Source organism: Vombatus ursinus, unplaced genomic scaffold (assembly GCF_900497805.2).
Source record: "Vombatus ursinus unplaced genomic scaffold, bare-nosed wombat genome assembly UNPS02007612.1, whole genome shotgun sequence".
Classification (NCBI taxonomy): Eukaryota; Metazoa; Chordata; class Mammalia; order Diprotodontia; family Vombatidae; genus Vombatus; species Vombatus ursinus.
In genome coordinates, this window is record NW_020947390.1 from 9971299 (window position 1) to 9990858 (window position 19560).

The following is a 19560-nucleotide window of genomic DNA, read 5'->3' on the forward strand; positions in this document are numbered from 1 at the left end:
GAATAATTTACACAAGCATTGAAGGGGTCTTTAATGAAAATATGAGCATGGAACAAGCACACAACATTTGATGAAAGGAATACAGACTGTAAGACAAAAGGCACTACATCCACCATTTGTTGATTCCAAAAGAGCATGAATGAATAAAACAAAACACAGTCCTAAAAGTCGTTGCTCCAAAAAAGATTTTCCTACGTATCCACTGAGCTCATTAAATATTATATGAAAGATACAGATATAAAAGTAACATTGTTAAACAATTATCTATAAGTGAGGCAAAGAGGTAAGTATGCTTGTAGGTTGTGATTCCCATCGTCCTGAAAGAAGACCTGAGCAAAGTCCAAATGCAAGAGGAATTCTCTGCAGGTCATAGAAATTTAGAGATAAATAGAACCCTAAAGATTGTCTGGTACAACACCCTCAATGTAAGATCTCCTTGGTGCTTGTTTGTAAGTAACTTTGTGCTGACTGCGTCAAGTCCAAGAATACTAGAGGGCCTAAACAGTGAGATCCATGACCACATAAAAAAGATTAACCTAAAGGAAAAATCAAGTGGATTAAAAAAAAAAGGCTATCGTCTATACTACGACACAGATATGAATGGACAATCTGAGTTAGTCCATCAGCACAGATATATTGAATATGGGTTGAATCCTATGAAAATCTTATGAAAAGTGCATTGAGCCCAGGACTGACTGGGAAGAACAGGCCAGATTGTTTCTGAGAAACTATGCACAATTCTTCATAATCCTTGTTTGCTCCATGAGCAAAAGACTGCCTTTTTTTAAATTCTGATATTCTCTCAAATATTTGAGATAACTAAAAATATCTGAAGAAGACAATATCAAAGGTATGGAATAAAAAAGGCCTCAACCAGCAACCACATACCTATAAATCTACTTTCCAATCTATATAAAGGTTTTATGAGAATCGTCTTCACGTGCATCCAAAATAACTTTCATGAGGGAATAGGTAAAATTTTGCAAGTGACATTCCAGTGGACCTCATACATCTTTACTAACATGAAACTGAACGAAAGATGTAGAGAATAAAACATCCCATTATACTTATTGCTTTGTTGATTATTTTTTGAAAAGTATTCATTTGATTAAATAAAACACAACCTTAAAGGGTCTTTCAGCAAGTTATCCTCCATCTCTACATCAAAATCATTCAAAATTACTTGGAAAAATATAACAAAGAAAATCTTGTTGAATGCAAATCATCTTAAGTGCACATTGGAATACAATATTTTATTAAGTTTATGATGCCTTGATTTTGCTCTACTTAATTTCTATTATCTTGGTTGTTCAGCTGGGATAGTGTTCCATATAAGCACTTATGATCTATTTTCTGTTCAAGTTACTGGCACACATGCCGTGATGGCCAGAATCATGTCATATTTATCTTTATATCTGCCCAAGGACAGAGTATACTGTTCTGTAGGTAGGTTTATGAAATTAAAATAGAAACTACAAGTAAGAGTTATACAAGGAACCAAATTGTTTTTAAAATTTTGACACAGCAATATGCTTATGAATATCAAATTAAAATCAATTAATTTTATAAAAATAACAGCTTAAAAACACATAAAGATATATGTAAACTGGTAAAGGTTATAAACAGCTTTTGGTACAGAGAAGAATGAACTAGAGATTGTATGACCCACATACCCAAATCTGCAAGAAAATTTTGGTGGCAAAAACACGAAAGTTTTAAAAATTTTTTCATGGGACTTTATGATTTTATTGAAACTGAACAAATAAAGAAGACAACTATACAGTGTAAGGTTTCACTAAACTAGGCAAATATGAACGCAACTGTGGGCAAAGCTAGCTGCTACACAGCAAGCCAGACAATTAATAACTACTTATTATGAAAATTTTCTACTGCACAGTAACATAAACAGTGGCAGTTATTGATTATAATTAAAAGATAAAGCAACAGGTGAATTAATCCCTAAAAAAAAAAAGATTTTTTTATTGGTACCTGATGGATTCTAACAGGCTTATTGAGAAGCCATTTGAATTCAGGTCCACCTTAAAGTGATTATTTTTTTATGGGAGGGGGAGTAAGCATTTAGTAAGCACCTAATATGTGTCAAACACCATACTAAGCACTTTACCAATATCTAATTTGATCTTCATAATAATCTTAGGAGGTAGGAGTATTATTATCCTCATTTTACAGTTGAAGAAACTAGGCAAACAGATTAAGTGATTTGCCCAAGATCATACAGCTAGTGAGTGCCTGAGGCTGGATTTGAACTCAGGTCTTCTTAACTCCAGTATCCCATTCAAAGCATTACCTAGCTGCCTATAGAATTTAAAGAACATCTCTTACCTGGCTGCACTACTCTGGGACTTCTCCAACTTCTTCACTATGTCCCAGGAAGTTCATTATTAGGAAAACTTCATCCTGCAAGTTCCCATCAGGCTTGGTACTACACATCATCACTATCCTCTGTCACTCGTCTCACTAGAGGGTAGTGACATGAACTCCAAAACCTCGATTTAAGGAGGGAGCTCAAGTCAGACATCTTCTGACCTCTCATATACTACTCTGGGACTTCTCTGACTTTTCTACCATGCCTCCGTGTCAGTACGTCCTCTCTCTTACCCCTCTAAACCCTGCTTTTTTTTTTTTAAGTGTTCTTCCATCAGATTGTAAGCCCCTTGAGGGCAAGGAACTGTTTTTGTTTTTTTATATTTGCACCTCCAAAGCTTAGCACAGCACCTGGCACAAAGTAGGAACTTAATATTTAACTGATAAACATTTTCTTCTACTTCTTATCAAAAATATTTCTAGGTCCTCTAAATCTTTTTCTATCTCATCTTCAAAGGAGATTTGTTTTACTAGACATCATTTTCAGTGTTCATCCCCCAAATAAACAAAATTTTAAATTATTCTAAGGTGTCAAATCTATGAATATAAATAACTCATAAAACTGACAGAAAAAGTAATAGTTTCTAAATTTAAATCCTTACAGGAATAAAAATAAATGTACTCCATTTCATCCTTTTACAACTGCCATTTTTCTCAAACGCTGAGCTTAGGTACTATAGCTTTAATATCCGCACATCATTAGGAGGTCTGCATTAAGTAAAGACTTCAAAGAGAGAACACATATCTTAAAAAGACAAAAATATTACACTGTCCATTCTTCATAATAATCTGGTAAGATTCTTTTATACTTTCTGATAACTAGAGTTTTCATCATCATAAGCTCCCTAATGCATGACCCAACCCCCAATATTTTCTTCCACCTCCTGTTTACCTGCCAAGAGCTAGAAGGTATAGATAGATCAGACAGAACTGCAGCTTAACTATTTGTGGTCCACTGATAACCAACATTTTTGATGGAACTATATGGATGGGCAGAACCAGTTTTCTCTGCAGAGAATAACATTCACATACTCACAAGTCCCAGAAAATCAATCCCCAAAATGTGTTTCCTGTTATGTAGATATAGCTGTTTATGAGGGAGTCAGAAAATAGTAAAACAGTCAACCAATGAAGAGTCTCCAAACTAAGTGATGAATAATCCACAAACTGGGCAGGAACCTGAAAAAAGCCAAGAGCATGCTTACCTTAGATGCCATCTTCATGAAAGCTCTATTTTGATCTTCTGCTGTTCCCATCTTTTCATTTTTAACCAAATCCTTTAAGCTTAAGTCATCATCATCATGAAAGTATCTGACTCGCTCCTTATCTACGTGTGTTGTTACCTATGGTGAAATGAATAATAACCTTGTGAGAATATGAGAATTTCTCACATATCAAAATAATGAAATAAAAATAAAATCCAAACATGACTTAACAGTTTAGTTTAACATAAGATAGTTGTAAATTTTTCCTTCTATATCTAATACATTCTTCTGTAAAATCTAATGTTTGCCCCAGGACCACTTTATGATCATTCTACTGGCCACTGACAACAGTGGTGAGAGGAAACAATAATAGTTAGCATTTACATATATAGAACTTCAAGGTTTACAAGGTGCTTTACAATATGTTATCTCATTTGATCCTCACATCAATCTTGTGATACAGGTTTTGTTATTATCACCATTTTACAGATGAGGAAACTGAGGCTGAGAAAGTATAAATGACTTGCCTAGAGGCATACAGCTAGTAAGTATGTAAGGCAGGATTTGAACTCAGGTCTTCCTGAATCAGAGTCCCAAACATTATCCACTGTGCCACCTATGTGTCCCAATACAATACAAACAAGTTATCTAATATTATATTAAAGTTATCTCCAATATTTTCAATGTTTTTTTTTCCCAAAAACTCAAAAACTCGTTGAGGTCACAGGATCACATCTTATTCATTATGTTATGCCTTTCATTACCTAGCACATTTTGTTTTTTTTTTACTGGAAATGTTTGTTGAATTGAAACAAACATAGCACTCAAATTCAGGATGGCAGCTTTAGTACAGACATTTAGTATAGACATAATGTAAGCAGGGAAAGGAAAAGGTTTTACAAAGAAAATAAAAACAACAACAACAATAACAAACATTTATTTAGCACTTACTATGTGTCAGACATTGTTCTAAACATTTTACAATGATTTCATTTGATCCTCAAAACAACCCTGAGAGGTAGTTACTATTATTAGTTCCATTTTACATTTCACTAAACTGAGGCACACAAATTAAATGACTGGCCCAGAGTCACACAACTAACAGCTACTAAGTATCTGAGGCTGCATTTGAATTCAGGTCTTCCTGACTCCAGGCCCAGGGCTCTATCCACCACCCACCTTGCTGCCTATAATCTGGTAACTTTCAGAGTAGATTGCTCTGCACTTCTTAATTTCTATCCCCCACCTGGGCCTGGGAATAGTTGGTTTACTGATTATAGAACTAATACATAAAGTACTCAGGATCAGCACAGACTGGGATATGTGAAAGAAATAGTAAATCATAAAATACATGATTTGGGGAGTAATTCATTTGTTTAGCTTGCCTCCTTTCAAATAGGCTATTTGGAGATGACTATTTTGCAGAAGAAATTTTTAAATAAATTAACATTTAGAGTTAAGTGTCTTGAAGGCAAAACCTATTACTTATAATTTACTTCCATTCTTTATATTTTGGCCAGGTAGCAGCATTCAATAAATATTTGTTAATAATCATATAACAGATATTTTAGAAAAATTATAATTTTATCTTTTCTTTGATCATTAATTATGTTACAAATAATATATATCTAGAACCATTTAAAAATGAGTAATACACATCTTTATTTCACTCAAATGTCACAGGAGATGAGGAAAGCACTCATATGCTAAGCTACCTCATTCAATTAAAACTGCTCTCTTCAAAATTATCAATGATCTCTTAATTGCCAAGTATAATGGTCTTGTCTCAATATTCTTCCTTCCTGATCTCTATGCAGCCTTTGATACTGTCAATCACCATTTTTCCTTGACATTTTTTCTCTTTTCTCTAGGTTTTCATGATAGTAGTCTCTCTTGTTTTGCCTTCCACCTATCTGACTATTCCTTCTCAGTTTCTTTTGCAGGATCCTCATCTAGGTCATACCTGCTAATAATGAGTGTCACCCAAAGCTGTGTCCTAGACCTTTTCTTCTCCCACTGTACTATTTTGTTTGGTGATCTCATTAACTCCCATGGAAATCAACCACCACCTCTATGCTGATAATCCTGAGATATATTTATCCACTTCTAATCTCTTTCCTGACCTCCAGTTTCATATCTCCTACTGCCTCGTAAACATCTCAGAGTGGATGTCCCAGAGATATCTTAAACTCAACATGACCAAAAGTGAATTCATTATGTTTCCTCCTAATTCCTCCCCTCTTCCAAACTTTCCTATGACTCTAGAGGGCACCACCACCCTCCCACTCACCCAAGTATGCAACCTAAGTATCATCCTCAACTTTCATCCACTCTCTCTCACTCCCCATTTGCAACTGGCTGTCAATTCCTATCAATTCTATTTTCCCAACATTTCTCACATATACCTCCTTCTCTCTTCTGACACTGCTAGCACCCAGACAGAAGCTCTCATCACATCATACCTGGACTACTGCAATAGCCTACTAATTGGTCTTCCTGTATGTAAATATCATTAAGACATTATATCATGTGGAGAATTACACAAACTCTCCTACTTATAAATACTCCAATGCAGTACCTGAAATCAGTTAACTAAAATAGACAAGAATTACAAGATAAAGTTTTCTTTAATATATTTAATAACTCTATAAAAATAACCATTAGTAATCTTAAGTAATTCAAGCTACTGGTTAAGTCTTTGCAATTAAATTTTTAAATAAACACCTCTGACAAAAAAAGTTAAAAATTCCTTAAGTAGTTTCCTTTTTTGGTTTACATTTAAATAATGCCTCTAGAAATCATCAGAAAAGGGAAAGGTGTACTACCTTTAAAAAAAAATATTTAAATTAACCCAGAGTTATTTTACTAATTTCTGGTATAAACATTTGAAAATTTCCTTTCAAAAAAGAAAAAGAAAAAAGTTCCATGGCAGCAAATATTTCATATTAAATTTGATGAAAAAATTAAGCCTTGAACAAACCAAGACTTTTGCCCTAATAAGCAAAGGTCTTGTATTAAAATTACCGTCTGCTTTTTCCTTCTTCTTTCCTTGGGTTCCAATGGTACTCCTGGTGTACTCACAGGCCATACCCTTCCAGAATGATCTGTTCTGACAAGGACCACCTCTTGCTCTTCCTGCAAGCATTCACCCTGTTATTAGATGTAGAGATAAGTTAAAAATATAGGACTGGGAATTTTTTTCTTCTTAAAAGCTTAAAAACAAATAAGATTAAGGTTCTATGTAAATTTTGTGGATTTTCTTAAGCCTCACAACATGCAACCATAATTTCACAATGGCATGAAAATATGTACATGGTCTTTCATCTTAATATAAATATAAGATTAGCAGGCAGGAGGAAAAGGAAATCTGAGCTTCACTGTGACATAAAAATACATGTGTTGAAATAAAAAGTCTGAAAAACTTATATTTATACATACATTAAGTATTTACTAGATATAAAGCACTTTCCTGACACTGCACATGAATTTTCATCATTTTTCTCTTAAAGTAACTTTTTGCAAACACTTCTTTACTTTTAAAATCAAACCAAAGGAAAAATGGCAGCAAAGAATCAAGAACTGAGAAACTGTGAAACTATGTCCCAAGTAACTTTCTTTTGAAATGTAATGGCTTGGGCATATTTCTCATATAATTCAAATGGCAGGATTAAGAGCTGCACAACATGTATACCTTTTCTTCGCAAATTGGTTGGCAAAAGTATGAATTTTATAGTATATGTCATGAGTGACTTAAAATACACTGTCAATAGAAAAAGTGCTAGCAAAATTTTGACGCAGAATTATGTAGGGATCAATGGTAAACTACTCTCCTGGCTCTCCTTCTCTACTCCATCCTTGCCTCTTCTCAGGTCCATGGATTATTTCCCAAGGGTCTATACTCAACCTTCTTTTCCTTTCCCACTACACTCTCTCTAAGTAAACTCATTCATGTCCATGTTTCAATCAACTGTATAGAAATGATTTTCAGATTTACATCTCCAGCCCTTCTCTCCCAAACTGTAGGCTATTATCTCTAATGACCTACATCACATTTCCATGTGTATATCCAACAGTCACTTCAAATTCAGCACATAAAAGCCAAACTCACTATTTTTCTCAAAAAATTGCTCCTCCCCTACTTACTTCACCATGTTTGTTAATAGCACCACCATTTTATCTAGTTGTACATTATAACCTTTAACTTATCTTTATTTCCTCTTCCTCACTTCTCCAATAATACAATTCCAATTCTACAAGTCAATTAACTGCCCTATCTTTTTGATTCTCAGCATCATTACCCTAAGACAAGTTTTCACTCTCTCCCACCTGCACTACTCCAACAGCTTCCTAATATTTTTCCTGCCTCACTACTTCTCTTCCTTCAATTTATCCTTCCAACTTCTAGACATTTGATTATGTCATTCCTCTATTTAAAAATCTTTCAAATGGCTCCCTATTGCCTAGCAAGGAAAATTCAAAACCCTGATCTGATATTCAAAGCTGTCTTAAATTTGTTGTCATCTACCTTTCTTGCATTATCTACTATTCTTCAAATACTGTACACTGAAACTAGACTGGCCTTCCCCACAGATCTCCAAAATACCCTAAATTTCTCACCTCCACATTTTGTTTCTGTTTCTCTCTATGCCTAAAATGTGCTACTTCTCCTACTTTATTTGTTGGTTTCTTACCTATTCTTTAAAGCTTAACTGAAATGCAACCTTCTATTCTCATCCTTCCTGATGCTAATCACCTTCCCTGGAGAACTCATATTCTAAAGCACATGTATTATTGAGCATGACAGACAGACAGATAGATAGATGGATAGATAAATGGATGGATGGACAGATGGATTGATATAGATAGATATATGTTTGTATGTCATCCCCTGACTCTACTGTAGGTTCCAAGAGGGCAACAGCCATTCTTATCAAAATTTTGTAGCCTTTCCAGAATACTTAAAACAGAATTTTTCACACACCCCCCAACACAGTTTACATGAAACTGAGAAACATTTGCTATAACAAAATCAATGCAACTAAGTTAAAAGAAAACATCAACCGGTGATGAAGAAGTGTGTGAAATTTTTCATCAAATATCTAGGAGTTCTAAAGTTCTCCAAGATATAGAGGAAACTAATAAAATTATACAACACTAAAAGCCATTTACTGAAATACGTAAATGTTCAAAGGATATGGACAATTTGAACTTCCAACTATTAAAGACCATATGAAAGACTGCTCCACATCATTAATCATAAAAGAAATTCAAATAAAAACAACTTTGATTTTATCTCATACCAACAAATTGGCAAGAATGACAAAAGTTGGGAAGCCAATATTAGAGCAGTTACGGGAAGATAAGCACTCTAATGCACTGCTGATGGAGCTATAAACTGATCCAGTTGTTTGTAAATAAAACTGAAGTTAGCTAATAAAGTAATTTAAAATGCCTATAATATAAAATGCCTATAACGGATAAATTACTAAACCTCCCTGACCTTTTATTTTCTCATCTGCAAAATGGAACTAATGTTAGTAACCTGTAGCAAATCTAAATCCCATGGCTGGTATAAGGCTCAAATGAAAATAAAAGATTGAAAGCACTTTAGAAACTTCAGTGTTCTACAAATCAGTTATTAGTTACACAATAACAGCCACGTTGTGCGATGACTAATGTCGATAAACTTAACCCTTCCCAGCAATACAAAGATCTAAGACATCTCTAACGTGATGGAAAATGCTATCCACATCCAAAGAAAGACTTATGGAAGTTAAATAGCTATTTTTCTTTCTCTTCTGTTGATTTTGTTTCCTCTTCCTGGTGGTTCCTCCTATTGGCTCTAATTTTTACTTACAACATTACTAATGTGAAAATATGTTTGATAGGAATGTGTATGTATAGCCTATATCAGGTTGTGTGCCGTCTTAGGAAGGGTGGTGGGGAAGAAGGGGGAGAAAAATTTTAAACACAAAAGCACGTGGAAGTGATTGTTGATAAATCAAAATAAATTAATAAAAAAAATTTTTTTTTAAAAAAGTGAAGTCCCAAGAAACTTTTTTGACCCAGCCTAGTAGTAGAAGTACAAACTCATGAATGTCATATTTAGAAGTGAACATGGTGGGGTGCATACTATATAGAAATTGGGTTAATTTTTGAGCCCATTTTCCTCAGAGAATGAGGTGGTCTAAGGTAGAGTAGTTGTTGGGTAGAAATGTTTGTAACTTCTATTCTTGCTTTATCTTTGCAGCAAATATCTTTTTGTAAATTGATTAGTTTTAATCATTAATGTAAAATGACTAATTTTAACTGATTGTTAATTGATGTTAATTGTCTAAATAAAACTGGGTCTTAATCACTGGCAAAAAAAAAATCAGTTATTACTGAAAAAAAAAATTGTCTCAACATCTAGATTTTGAGCAAGAGATCCCATACCTAGGTGCATACAAAGACAGAAAGGTCCAAAATTCACCCAAATATTCTTAGCTGCACCTTTTCATGATAGCGAAGAATTAGAAACAACTATATGACCACAATAATAACTAGCATTTACAAAGCACTGTTGTTCAGTCATTTCATTTGTGTTCCAACTCTTCATGACCTCATTTTTTGGGTTTTCTTGGCAGATACTGTAGTGTTTTGCCCACCTTCTCCAGCTCATTTTACAGATGAGGAAACTAAGGCAAAAAAAGATTAAGTGACTTGTCTAGGGTCCCACAGCTAGTAAGTGTCTGAGGTCACATTTGAACTCTAGTCTTTCTGACTCCAGGAAGAGCTTTCCAGGTGACTAATAAGGGCAGAGTCAAGCAGCAGTCTAATCTTGCTCAAACCCAAATTCAATCAGGTACTTGCAGAGCTCAGGGGGAACAGCAATCAGTCTTTGCCCTGGATCAAATCATTTCAGGAGCAATGAAAGCATGCAGGTCCCCAGTTTGTCCCTGAGATCCTAGAATGATACAATACTCAATACCCTAAAAAAAAAATAGCAACAGGCCCAATCCAGACATTCCCTGTAGAAGTGTGGTAGAGCCCACCACAAAAATCAAATCTGAAGTCGGGAAGTATTCTGGAAGAATGAGCAAAACAAAAGAAGTATTCCACAATAAAGAGCTCTTATGGTAGCAGGGACTCTCAAGACAAAGAGTAACTGAAATGTCCAAAACTTTTTAACCAGATATCCCACACTGGGTAGGTCAAAAATATAAAGAAAGGAATAAATGAATACCCAAAATGTTTATGGAAGTGCTTTCTGTGGTAGCACAGAACCAGAAACAAAGTAGGTGTTCACTGATTAGGGAATAGTTAGACAAATTACAGCAAATAAAAATAATGAAATATTACAGCTCAATTAAGAAATGATGAACATAAAGACTAGCAATGCATGATGTACAGGAAGACATATAAAAGTGAAAGAAGCAGAACCAGGAAAACATGCACCTGGACGGGGCAGAAATGGGACCAGACAACAGCTTTCTTCAAGCATCTCCAGGACTATCAAGGTAGAAAATAGTGTGTTAGCAAAGGGCAGTTTTAAGGGCCAGATGATAGACAATGTAATTTTAGAGGAAAAAAAACCCACTAATCTCTTTCAAAAATATTTCTGTAACTATTTTTTTGTCAAGAATGGGTCAAATCCCATATCTGACAATCATATAGCTATGCAATCACGGATAAGTTACTAAACCTCCCTGACCTTTTACTTTCTCATCTGTAAAATGCGAATAATGTTAGTAACCTGTAGTAAATCTAAATCCCATGGCTGGTATAAGGCTCAAACTGAAATAAGAGATTGAAAGCACTTTAAAAACTTCAGTGTTCTACAAATCAGTTACTACTAAAAAAAAATTGTCTCAACACCTAGATATTACCAAAATAAAAGTCAACAAACTCCTTAGCATAAAATGCAAATATAATTACAATGATCAATTTGAAACAAAGTCTTTGCGTTTATATTATAAAGATGGATAATATTATTACTTAATGCATATTTAGGAAAATGGGAAAAGAAAGCTATCATATTTTATATTTTTTATTTCAAATTTTAGTGGAAAGGACCACATTTTTTCATCATTAAATAAGATTTTTAAAGGCAATGACTACTACTCTAAAGCATGAGTTGGTCATATTATAATGAAACATGAATCAATAATGATATTTTTTCTTTGTATTGCAAGATAATATTCCACATTACTACCCTTTAGTAGCTCTGTGTCTCATTAATAACTAAATTTACAATGTTCCCTAGAACTTAGAATTATTCTACATATTCATCCCTAGTTACTGTATTTCTATGGTCAAATCTTAAAGAAAAATATAAGCCCCCAAAATATAATGACACAGAAAGAGAAAGAACATCTTTACTTTCTATAAAGGTAGTAAGGAATCTTTTGAGAGCAAAACTTAATGAGTAATCAAAATAATTTTATAAAATATTTGTATTACAAACATTGACATTTATACTTATGAATGATATATCTACTCTCATCTGTATAAGCTTCTTTGAGAGAACTGTTTAAATATGAAACAAGGGACACCTTGATAAAAAACAAAGCAAACTTCTACAAAAGATTTTCTATTTGTTGTTGTTTTTCAGTCATTTCAATCATGTCTGACTCTGCATATCTTCATTTGTGGTTTTCTTGGCAAAGATACTAGAATGGTTTGCCATTTCCTTCTTCAGTTCATTTTACAGATAAGGAAACTGAGGTGAATTAATTAACTTGAGGAAACTTGAAGAACATGAGGAAACTAAGTGACTCGCCCAGGGCCACACAGCTAGTAAATGTTTGAAGTCAGGTCTTCCTAACTCCAGGCCCAGCACTCTACCCATTGTGCCAAATTTTCTATACTAGCCTACATCTTTACAGTCATACAAGTGACAGGGAGACAAGATCCCAATGCATTTAAACTGCATTGATGTCTTAAGTGAAATTTTATTGACTTTTTTTGTTTTTACACTGCCTAAATTTTTTACATATTTTCCCCCTCCATCCTTCCAAACAGCTATCTCAAATAACAAAGAATTTTGTTTTAAAGTGAAAGAAACAAAAAATACATCAAAAAAAATTTGACTTGCACATACTGCCTTTATAGAAAGTACTGCCATATACTCCCTTCATAGAAAGTAAAGATGTTCTTTCTTTTTCTGTGTCATTATATTTTGAGGGCTTATATTTTTCTCTAAGATTTGACTGCAGCATAATAACTATTATAACTAGAGATGAATAAGTAGAATAATTCTAAGTTCTAGGGAACAATGCAAATTTATTAGATCCAGAAAAGTTATGAGACACAGAGCTACTTAAGGGTAGTAATGTGGAATACTATCTTGCATTACAAAGAAAAAATATCATTACAGATTCATGTTTCATTCATTCATGTGGACTTGCCACTTCTGAAAAGAAATAGGGGCATGTAACTTTGCATATCCCTTCTTTAAGATCAAACTGTTTCTTTACAATTTTGTAACGTTCATTTTTTGTTGTTTTATGGTGGCTGTTATTCTCATCTACATTATTGTGATCGCTGTGTATATTATTTTCTTAGCTCTGCTTCCTTCATTCTTTCCCAGTTCATGTAAGTCTTTCCATGCTTCTATATTCACCATATGTAATTCTTACAATAAAGTATTACTCTATGTACCACAACATGTTTTGTCATCCTCCAACTGATAGGTATCCACTTTGTTTCTGGTTCTCTACTCCACAAAAATACTGCCATAAATATTTTGGAGTATATGAGGCCTTATTTTTGTCAATGATCTCCTTAGAGTATAAGCCTAGCAGTAGAATCTCTGGATTAAAAGGATGTTCTAGCCACATTATTTGCATAATTTCAAATTGCTTTCCAGCACAGTTTACTAATTCACAGTTTCACTAATAATGCATATCTTTCCACATCCCCTTCAATGCTGACTACTCCTGTCTTTTGTCATCTTTGCCAATTTGCTGAGAGTGGAGTAAAACCACAGGGTTGTTTTGATTTGCATTTCTCTTATTAGTAGTAATTGAGAACATTATTTCATATAATTATTAACAGTTTGCAACTGTTCACTGATTTTTTAAAAGTATTTGACTAAATAGAAAAAATGTAGTTACAGACATTCTATAATAAAATAAGGTGTCTCCCATGAAAATGGTTAAATTACTTAGAACTACAGCAGATGTAACTACATCTGACAAATATGATTTTAATCAATGATCCATTGGCTTTTGATGTGAAGTGAGGTATAAAACAAGGATATGCATTTTCATCTATGGTATCCATCACTGTCATAAAACTGCTCAGACTCTTCCACTCAGAGACTACATATTGATCATGAGATTCTCCAAACATTCTGATTCCTACATGATACTATTATGTCTTAGAGACATGAGATCAGAGAGCTGGAAGATCTTAGAGACCATGTGGTGCAACCTCTCACTTTGCAAATGAGGAAACGGAAGCCAAAGTTTAAGTGATCTGCCTAGTCACAAAGGTAACATAAGACAGCTAAGATTCAAACTTGAGTCCTGTGACACCAAATTCAACATCCTTTACATTCCAACATGCTGCCTTCCCATGCCATAATGAATGGGAATTTAATCACCTTTTCCAAGATCCTAAGAACTAACTTACTTACTTACTATTTGGACAGCCCTTGAAGGCCAACTAGTCTAACACCCTTATTTTAAAATGAGGACACTGAGACCCAAAGACAAGTTAGGTAATTAAAAATCAGAGACAGGATGGAAATTCAGACCACAGAATCTGAGAGTTAAAAGGGTTAAGGAATTCCAACTATAATAGCTAACAAGTAGTTATCCAGCCTCTGCTTAAAGATCACCAAAAAAATGGAACCCACCACCTCTTGAGACAGCCCATTTTGCTTTTGGATAGTTCTAAATATTAAAGTTTTTCATGATATCAAACATAAATTTTCCTCTTTGCAACTTTCACTTATTACTACTGGTTCTGTCCTCTAAGCCAAACAGAATAAGTGCAATCTGCTTCTGCATAAGCACCCTGGTCACTTGCTAAGAAAGCCACCTGGTTTCCCTTCTCCCTCCCCCTGAATCACCTGACTTCCCAAAACTGAGTGAGGCTGCCAGCGACCATATACCTCTGCTAAGGGGGTCAGATAGCTAAGACATATAGTGAACACAAATATATATTTCCAGGAGCATTGACCAAGTAGTGATTGGACCCAAAAGATAAGCTGTCAAAGGATATGAACAAACAGTCCTCAAAAGAAGAAGAATTACAAATTATTAACAACCACATTAAAAAATCACTTCAAGTTACTACAATAAGAGAAATACAAATCAAAACAACTCTAGAATTTTACCTCACACCCACTAAGTAGTGAAGATGTCAAACTATAGACACACTCAATGTTGAAAGAGCAGCAAAAAGACGAGCACATTGATATACTGTTGGTGAAACAGTGAAGTGGTCCAAACACTCCGGAAAGTAACTTGGAATTATGTTATAAGCATCTAAAATATCCACATCGCTTGACGCAAAGATTCCACTGCTAGGCATATACTCAAGGAGTATATGACAGAAAATATGACAGAAATGAAGGTCCCATACGCCAAAATATTCACAGCAGTACTTCCTGTGGTAGTAAAGAATCAGAAACATGGGATTCTCCATACACTGAACAACAATGAAACAAACTACGGTAAAATCAATGTTGTTTTTGTTGTTCAGTCATTTTTCAGTCACTCCTGACTCTTTGTGACCCTATTTGGGGTTTTCTTGGCAAAGGTACTGGAATGGTTTTCCATTTCCTTCTCTAGCTCATTTTACAGATGAGGAAACTGAGGCAAACAGTTAAGTAACTTACCCAGGGTCACACAAGCTAGTGTCTGAGGACAGATTTGAACTGAGGAACATGAGTCTTCCTGACTCCAGGCCCAGTACTCTATCCACTGAGCCAGTACTATCATAGTAACGTGCTATAATAAATGAGGAATATGAAGTATGTGGAAAAACATGGAAAGATTTAAATGAACTGATAACGTAAGGTCTGGAATTCCCCTGCACAGGGATATTCACAGTTCCCTGCTCTCTCAAAAAAACAAAAAACAAAAAACAAAAAACCAGCAAAATTGATACCGAAGAAAGAGGCCAGGAGCTCCAGCATGATTATATAAGTAGTTACATAATCACATGGGTTACTTACATAGGGGCAGTCTTGGGCAGCAGTCAGATAATTCAGTGAATTCTGGCAAAAGACCCCAAAAATACCCCATGGTAATTACAGAAGACAAAGGGAGGAGGAGCTATAAAGTGTCCTTACATGTGTCATTGTAGTTTAGCTAATGTTTTGATTTACTGCTTAATACTAGGCTCAATTCTCAGAGACCTGGGCCTCAAGGCTGGAGCTGTCAGATAGATGTCCAGACACAGAAAGTCGTGTATTGTTCACTCTGTCCTTGTTATGGCTTTCATCAATAATGACTCCACAGCTAATGAGAGATGAAGAACCAAGAAATGATACACACAATAACAACAGTGTAGTCAGAAAGTACAATAAAAGGAACACTGTAATTACAATGACCAATCTTGGTCCCAGAAGAGTTAAGTAAATGCACTCTCTGCCTTACTTGCAGATGTGGAAGACTACGATTGTGGAATGTCGTAGCTACTGACAAATGTGGCTAATATGTTGGCTGGCTTTGTTAAACTGCTTTTTTCCCTTTTCAAAAACCTTTTTTAGGATGGATGGCTCACTGGATACAAGGAGGAAATGAATATGATGTAAAAATAAAAGATGACATTTTTAAAGGGCAAGTTACGATGGAGGTTAGTTAATACGTTCCTCAATACTGAAATATTGTCTTCAAATAAAAGTTAAATAATCCTGCTCAATTCAATAAAAATTACTAAGTGCCTACTATGTGTAAATAACTGTGGTTAAGTAGGAATTGTACTAAGTGTATCTAGGGTCCTCCAAAGCTCTGAAACTCTATGAGTCTACAATCAGAATAGAAACAGTGTGGGGAAAGCTAGGTGGCACAGTGGATAGAGTACCGGCCCTACAGTGAGGATGACCTGAGTTCAAATCTGACCTCAGACGAAAACACTTGACACTTACTAGCTGTGTGACCCTGGGCAAGTCATTTAACCCCATTGCCTAGTAAAAACAAAACAAAACAAACAAACAAACAAAAAATAGTGAAACTTCATTTGAAGCATCCTTTTTCCACTCAGTCTGACAATGAATTACTAAAAAAGCATATTTTAGAGAGGACCCATTAAAACCAGCTATCTATCTTTCTAATACACATATTTATGTAAGCCAATTTTCCCAAATTGTGTCTTAACATGTCCAAAAATTTTGAACCAAAAGTTTTCACATCAAAATAACAGTAACTCTCTCTCTTCACCAAAATCTGCAATGCTTAACACATAGGAAAAACACATTAGATTAATTAAATAGGATTTATTTTTCATAGAATTGACTTCAGCCAGTCTCCACAATCTTCTAGATGCCTGCAAACTTAATCTCTGATGGTATGGTCTAGTTAACTCTAATACATTCCCAGAAAGAACGTCAACTTCATCTTTGCTGCTATTAATCTGATATCTCAATAAATGCATTTATTAAGCAATTTTAAGTCATCTATCAGTATCAGTATCAGCCAGTAAAATTGCAGTTATTTCCATGTTCAGCAAATACTAAGTCACACAAAACAGAATAATGGGATTTTTAAACCTAGAAGAAACATTAGTGATTATTACTACAGATTTTTACAGATGAGGAGACTGAGATTCAAGAGGTTTAGTGACTTGCCCAAAGTCAACTTTCTAGTTACTGTGAGAGTCATACCTAGAACACATGTCCCCTAATTTATTAATAAATGTTCACTGATTAACTATTAAAATATCACCAACTGAAAACAGCGCCATCCTCCAAAAGTAGCTTATATGCAAAATGAAGTCACAAACAAATTTTTTCTTACCTCCATCTCAGATTTTCTTGTTGATTCTCGCATTTTTATTTCTTTTAATTTGCGTGCTTTGTCAAGCTGTGCTTTAAGTTGTACTGCTAAGTCCTTTAAAAACAAAAATGAGGGCTTTTATTACATATTTATGATCCTGCTATCTCAATCACAATTTTCTCATAATTACCTGCAATTTACAGTTTTACTTTGAATTCTAATTAAATTACAAAAGTATATTCACTTGGAGAAATCAAAGTGACCTTATGGATATTATTTTGTAATTCCTTACATATCACAAATTTCAAATGATGTAAGGCTAAAGGTTATTAGAATCATCTAAGCACATCATGATATTTAAACCAGCATTGATTTTACCACCTACACATGCTTCAAATCAAAGCCTAGAATCTATTTCATTTTTTTTCTAGTTGGCTAAGGAGTTTCATATAAAAAGACATATAAAGCAAGAAACCACAAAGCAAAAAATTACAGATTTATGTGACACCATAGAAACAGTGTTCCTTCCTACAGTGGTTCAATGAACAAAGACATACTTTCTTTTATTAGAAGCAGAACGGACTGCCTTCTCACTGACAACTTCAACTAACACATCTTTGTTACCAATGCTCAATGCTGTTGGTTCTCTTTTTCTTGCAAACTCTTCAACTCTGTTCCAAAGGCCAGAATGACCAACAATAATGCATAAAGAAAATATACAGCATATAAAACACGCCCCTTTCCTTGGCATAAGAGAACATAACTAAAAGTGATTTCTGAACACTTCTATTACAATGGTATCAATATTTTGTATTTCTTATGTAACCTCAAAATATCTTCCATTTAGTTTTCAAAGGCTTTTTTTTTGTACTTATATTTCAATATCAGTGAAGCTACACAATGAACAAACCTTTCCAACTTAGGAGAAGCCATTCTACTAACATGTTTTCAGATACGATATCTTGGGGGTGGGAGACAGAGAAAGGAAAAGGGAGGGTTATAGATGTTTGGGTTTTTATACATTATCAAAATAAAATTCATTGATTAAAAAGCAAGAAAATAAGAATTTAAAATGAAACAGTACTGTAATGTTCCCTGGGATCCTAGATGGTTAAAGCTCTACCAAAGGCATTTTATTCATGAATCATTAAGAGGTGAGTATATAGGTAAAGCTCCTTGTAAAAAGATAAGAATTACATCAATGTTTATGCAACAAATAGTTATTTCAATACTGAGGGACTATATATACACACTTTAGGAAATTAGGAGAATTTAAATGCTACCTAAAAAGCACTTAATAAGTAACTAAACCATTCCATAAAAATGACAAACTGAATAGCTTTGTTTAGGACTTCTAAAAACAAGTCAATGAACTTCTCTGGGCCTCAATTTCTTCATTAGTAAAAGGCAAGAGTTGGGAGATTAGATGATTTACAAAATCCCTGTATGGTCTTATGAGTCTCAATAGAAGTAATATAATAACCAGTACTGTCTCTGAAAGCAATCAATAAGACTCTCACCATCATCCCCATTAATTCTGCCTTGATAATCTTGGCTCCAAGTTTATTCATCTCATCTTCGCTTAGAAGGTGGCTAGGTCCATCTTCTGAATTGTATCTGGTTGAAGAAAGAATAGTATCAAGTTGAAAAGTAGTATTACTTTAAAATCTTCTGTACAATTTAATTTATAATCAATGCTATTAGACATTTATAGGATATCAGCAAAAAAAACCTAAAAATGAATATTCACATTCTAGATAGTTACGAGGGTTCATAACTGTACTCTCCAAACTGTAATGTGGATTTGGTACACGTTGGATACAAGGAAAGTACAGGTAACAACAAAAAAAATTCATGCTATTTTTGATGACTTCATAAAGTATTTGACACAACTGGCAGATTTCAATTCTGGTAGCTACATAACTCATGTGACCTCCCCAAGTTCACCAATATTTTAACACTGCTTGGATAATTAGGTGCTCACAGAAGGTTATTTTATCTTAATTCAATCCCTAACACAGGGGAGTAAAGCAATTGCC

At 34.3% G+C, this 19560-nt stretch overlaps 1 protein-coding gene across 2 annotated transcripts in view; it reads right to left on the bottom strand.

Annotated features, from left to right (window-relative positions):
• Positions 1–19560, bottom strand: part of CWF19L2 (CWF19 like cell cycle control factor 2) — a 123652-nt gene that overhangs the window by 52939 nt on the left and 51153 nt on the right. For both annotated transcript variants that reach the window (XM_027849597.1, XM_027849596.1), the window contains 4 exons: positions 19042–19138; positions 17543–17635; positions 6615–6740; positions 3591–3728 (listed from right to left, as the gene is read on the bottom strand). In XM_027849597.1, coding sequence (XP_027705398.1) covers positions 3591–3728; positions 6615–6740; positions 17543–17635; positions 19042–19138 — 454 coding nt within the window. The remainder of the gene's footprint in view (positions 1–3590; positions 3729–6614; positions 6741–17542; positions 17636–19041; positions 19139–19560) is intronic.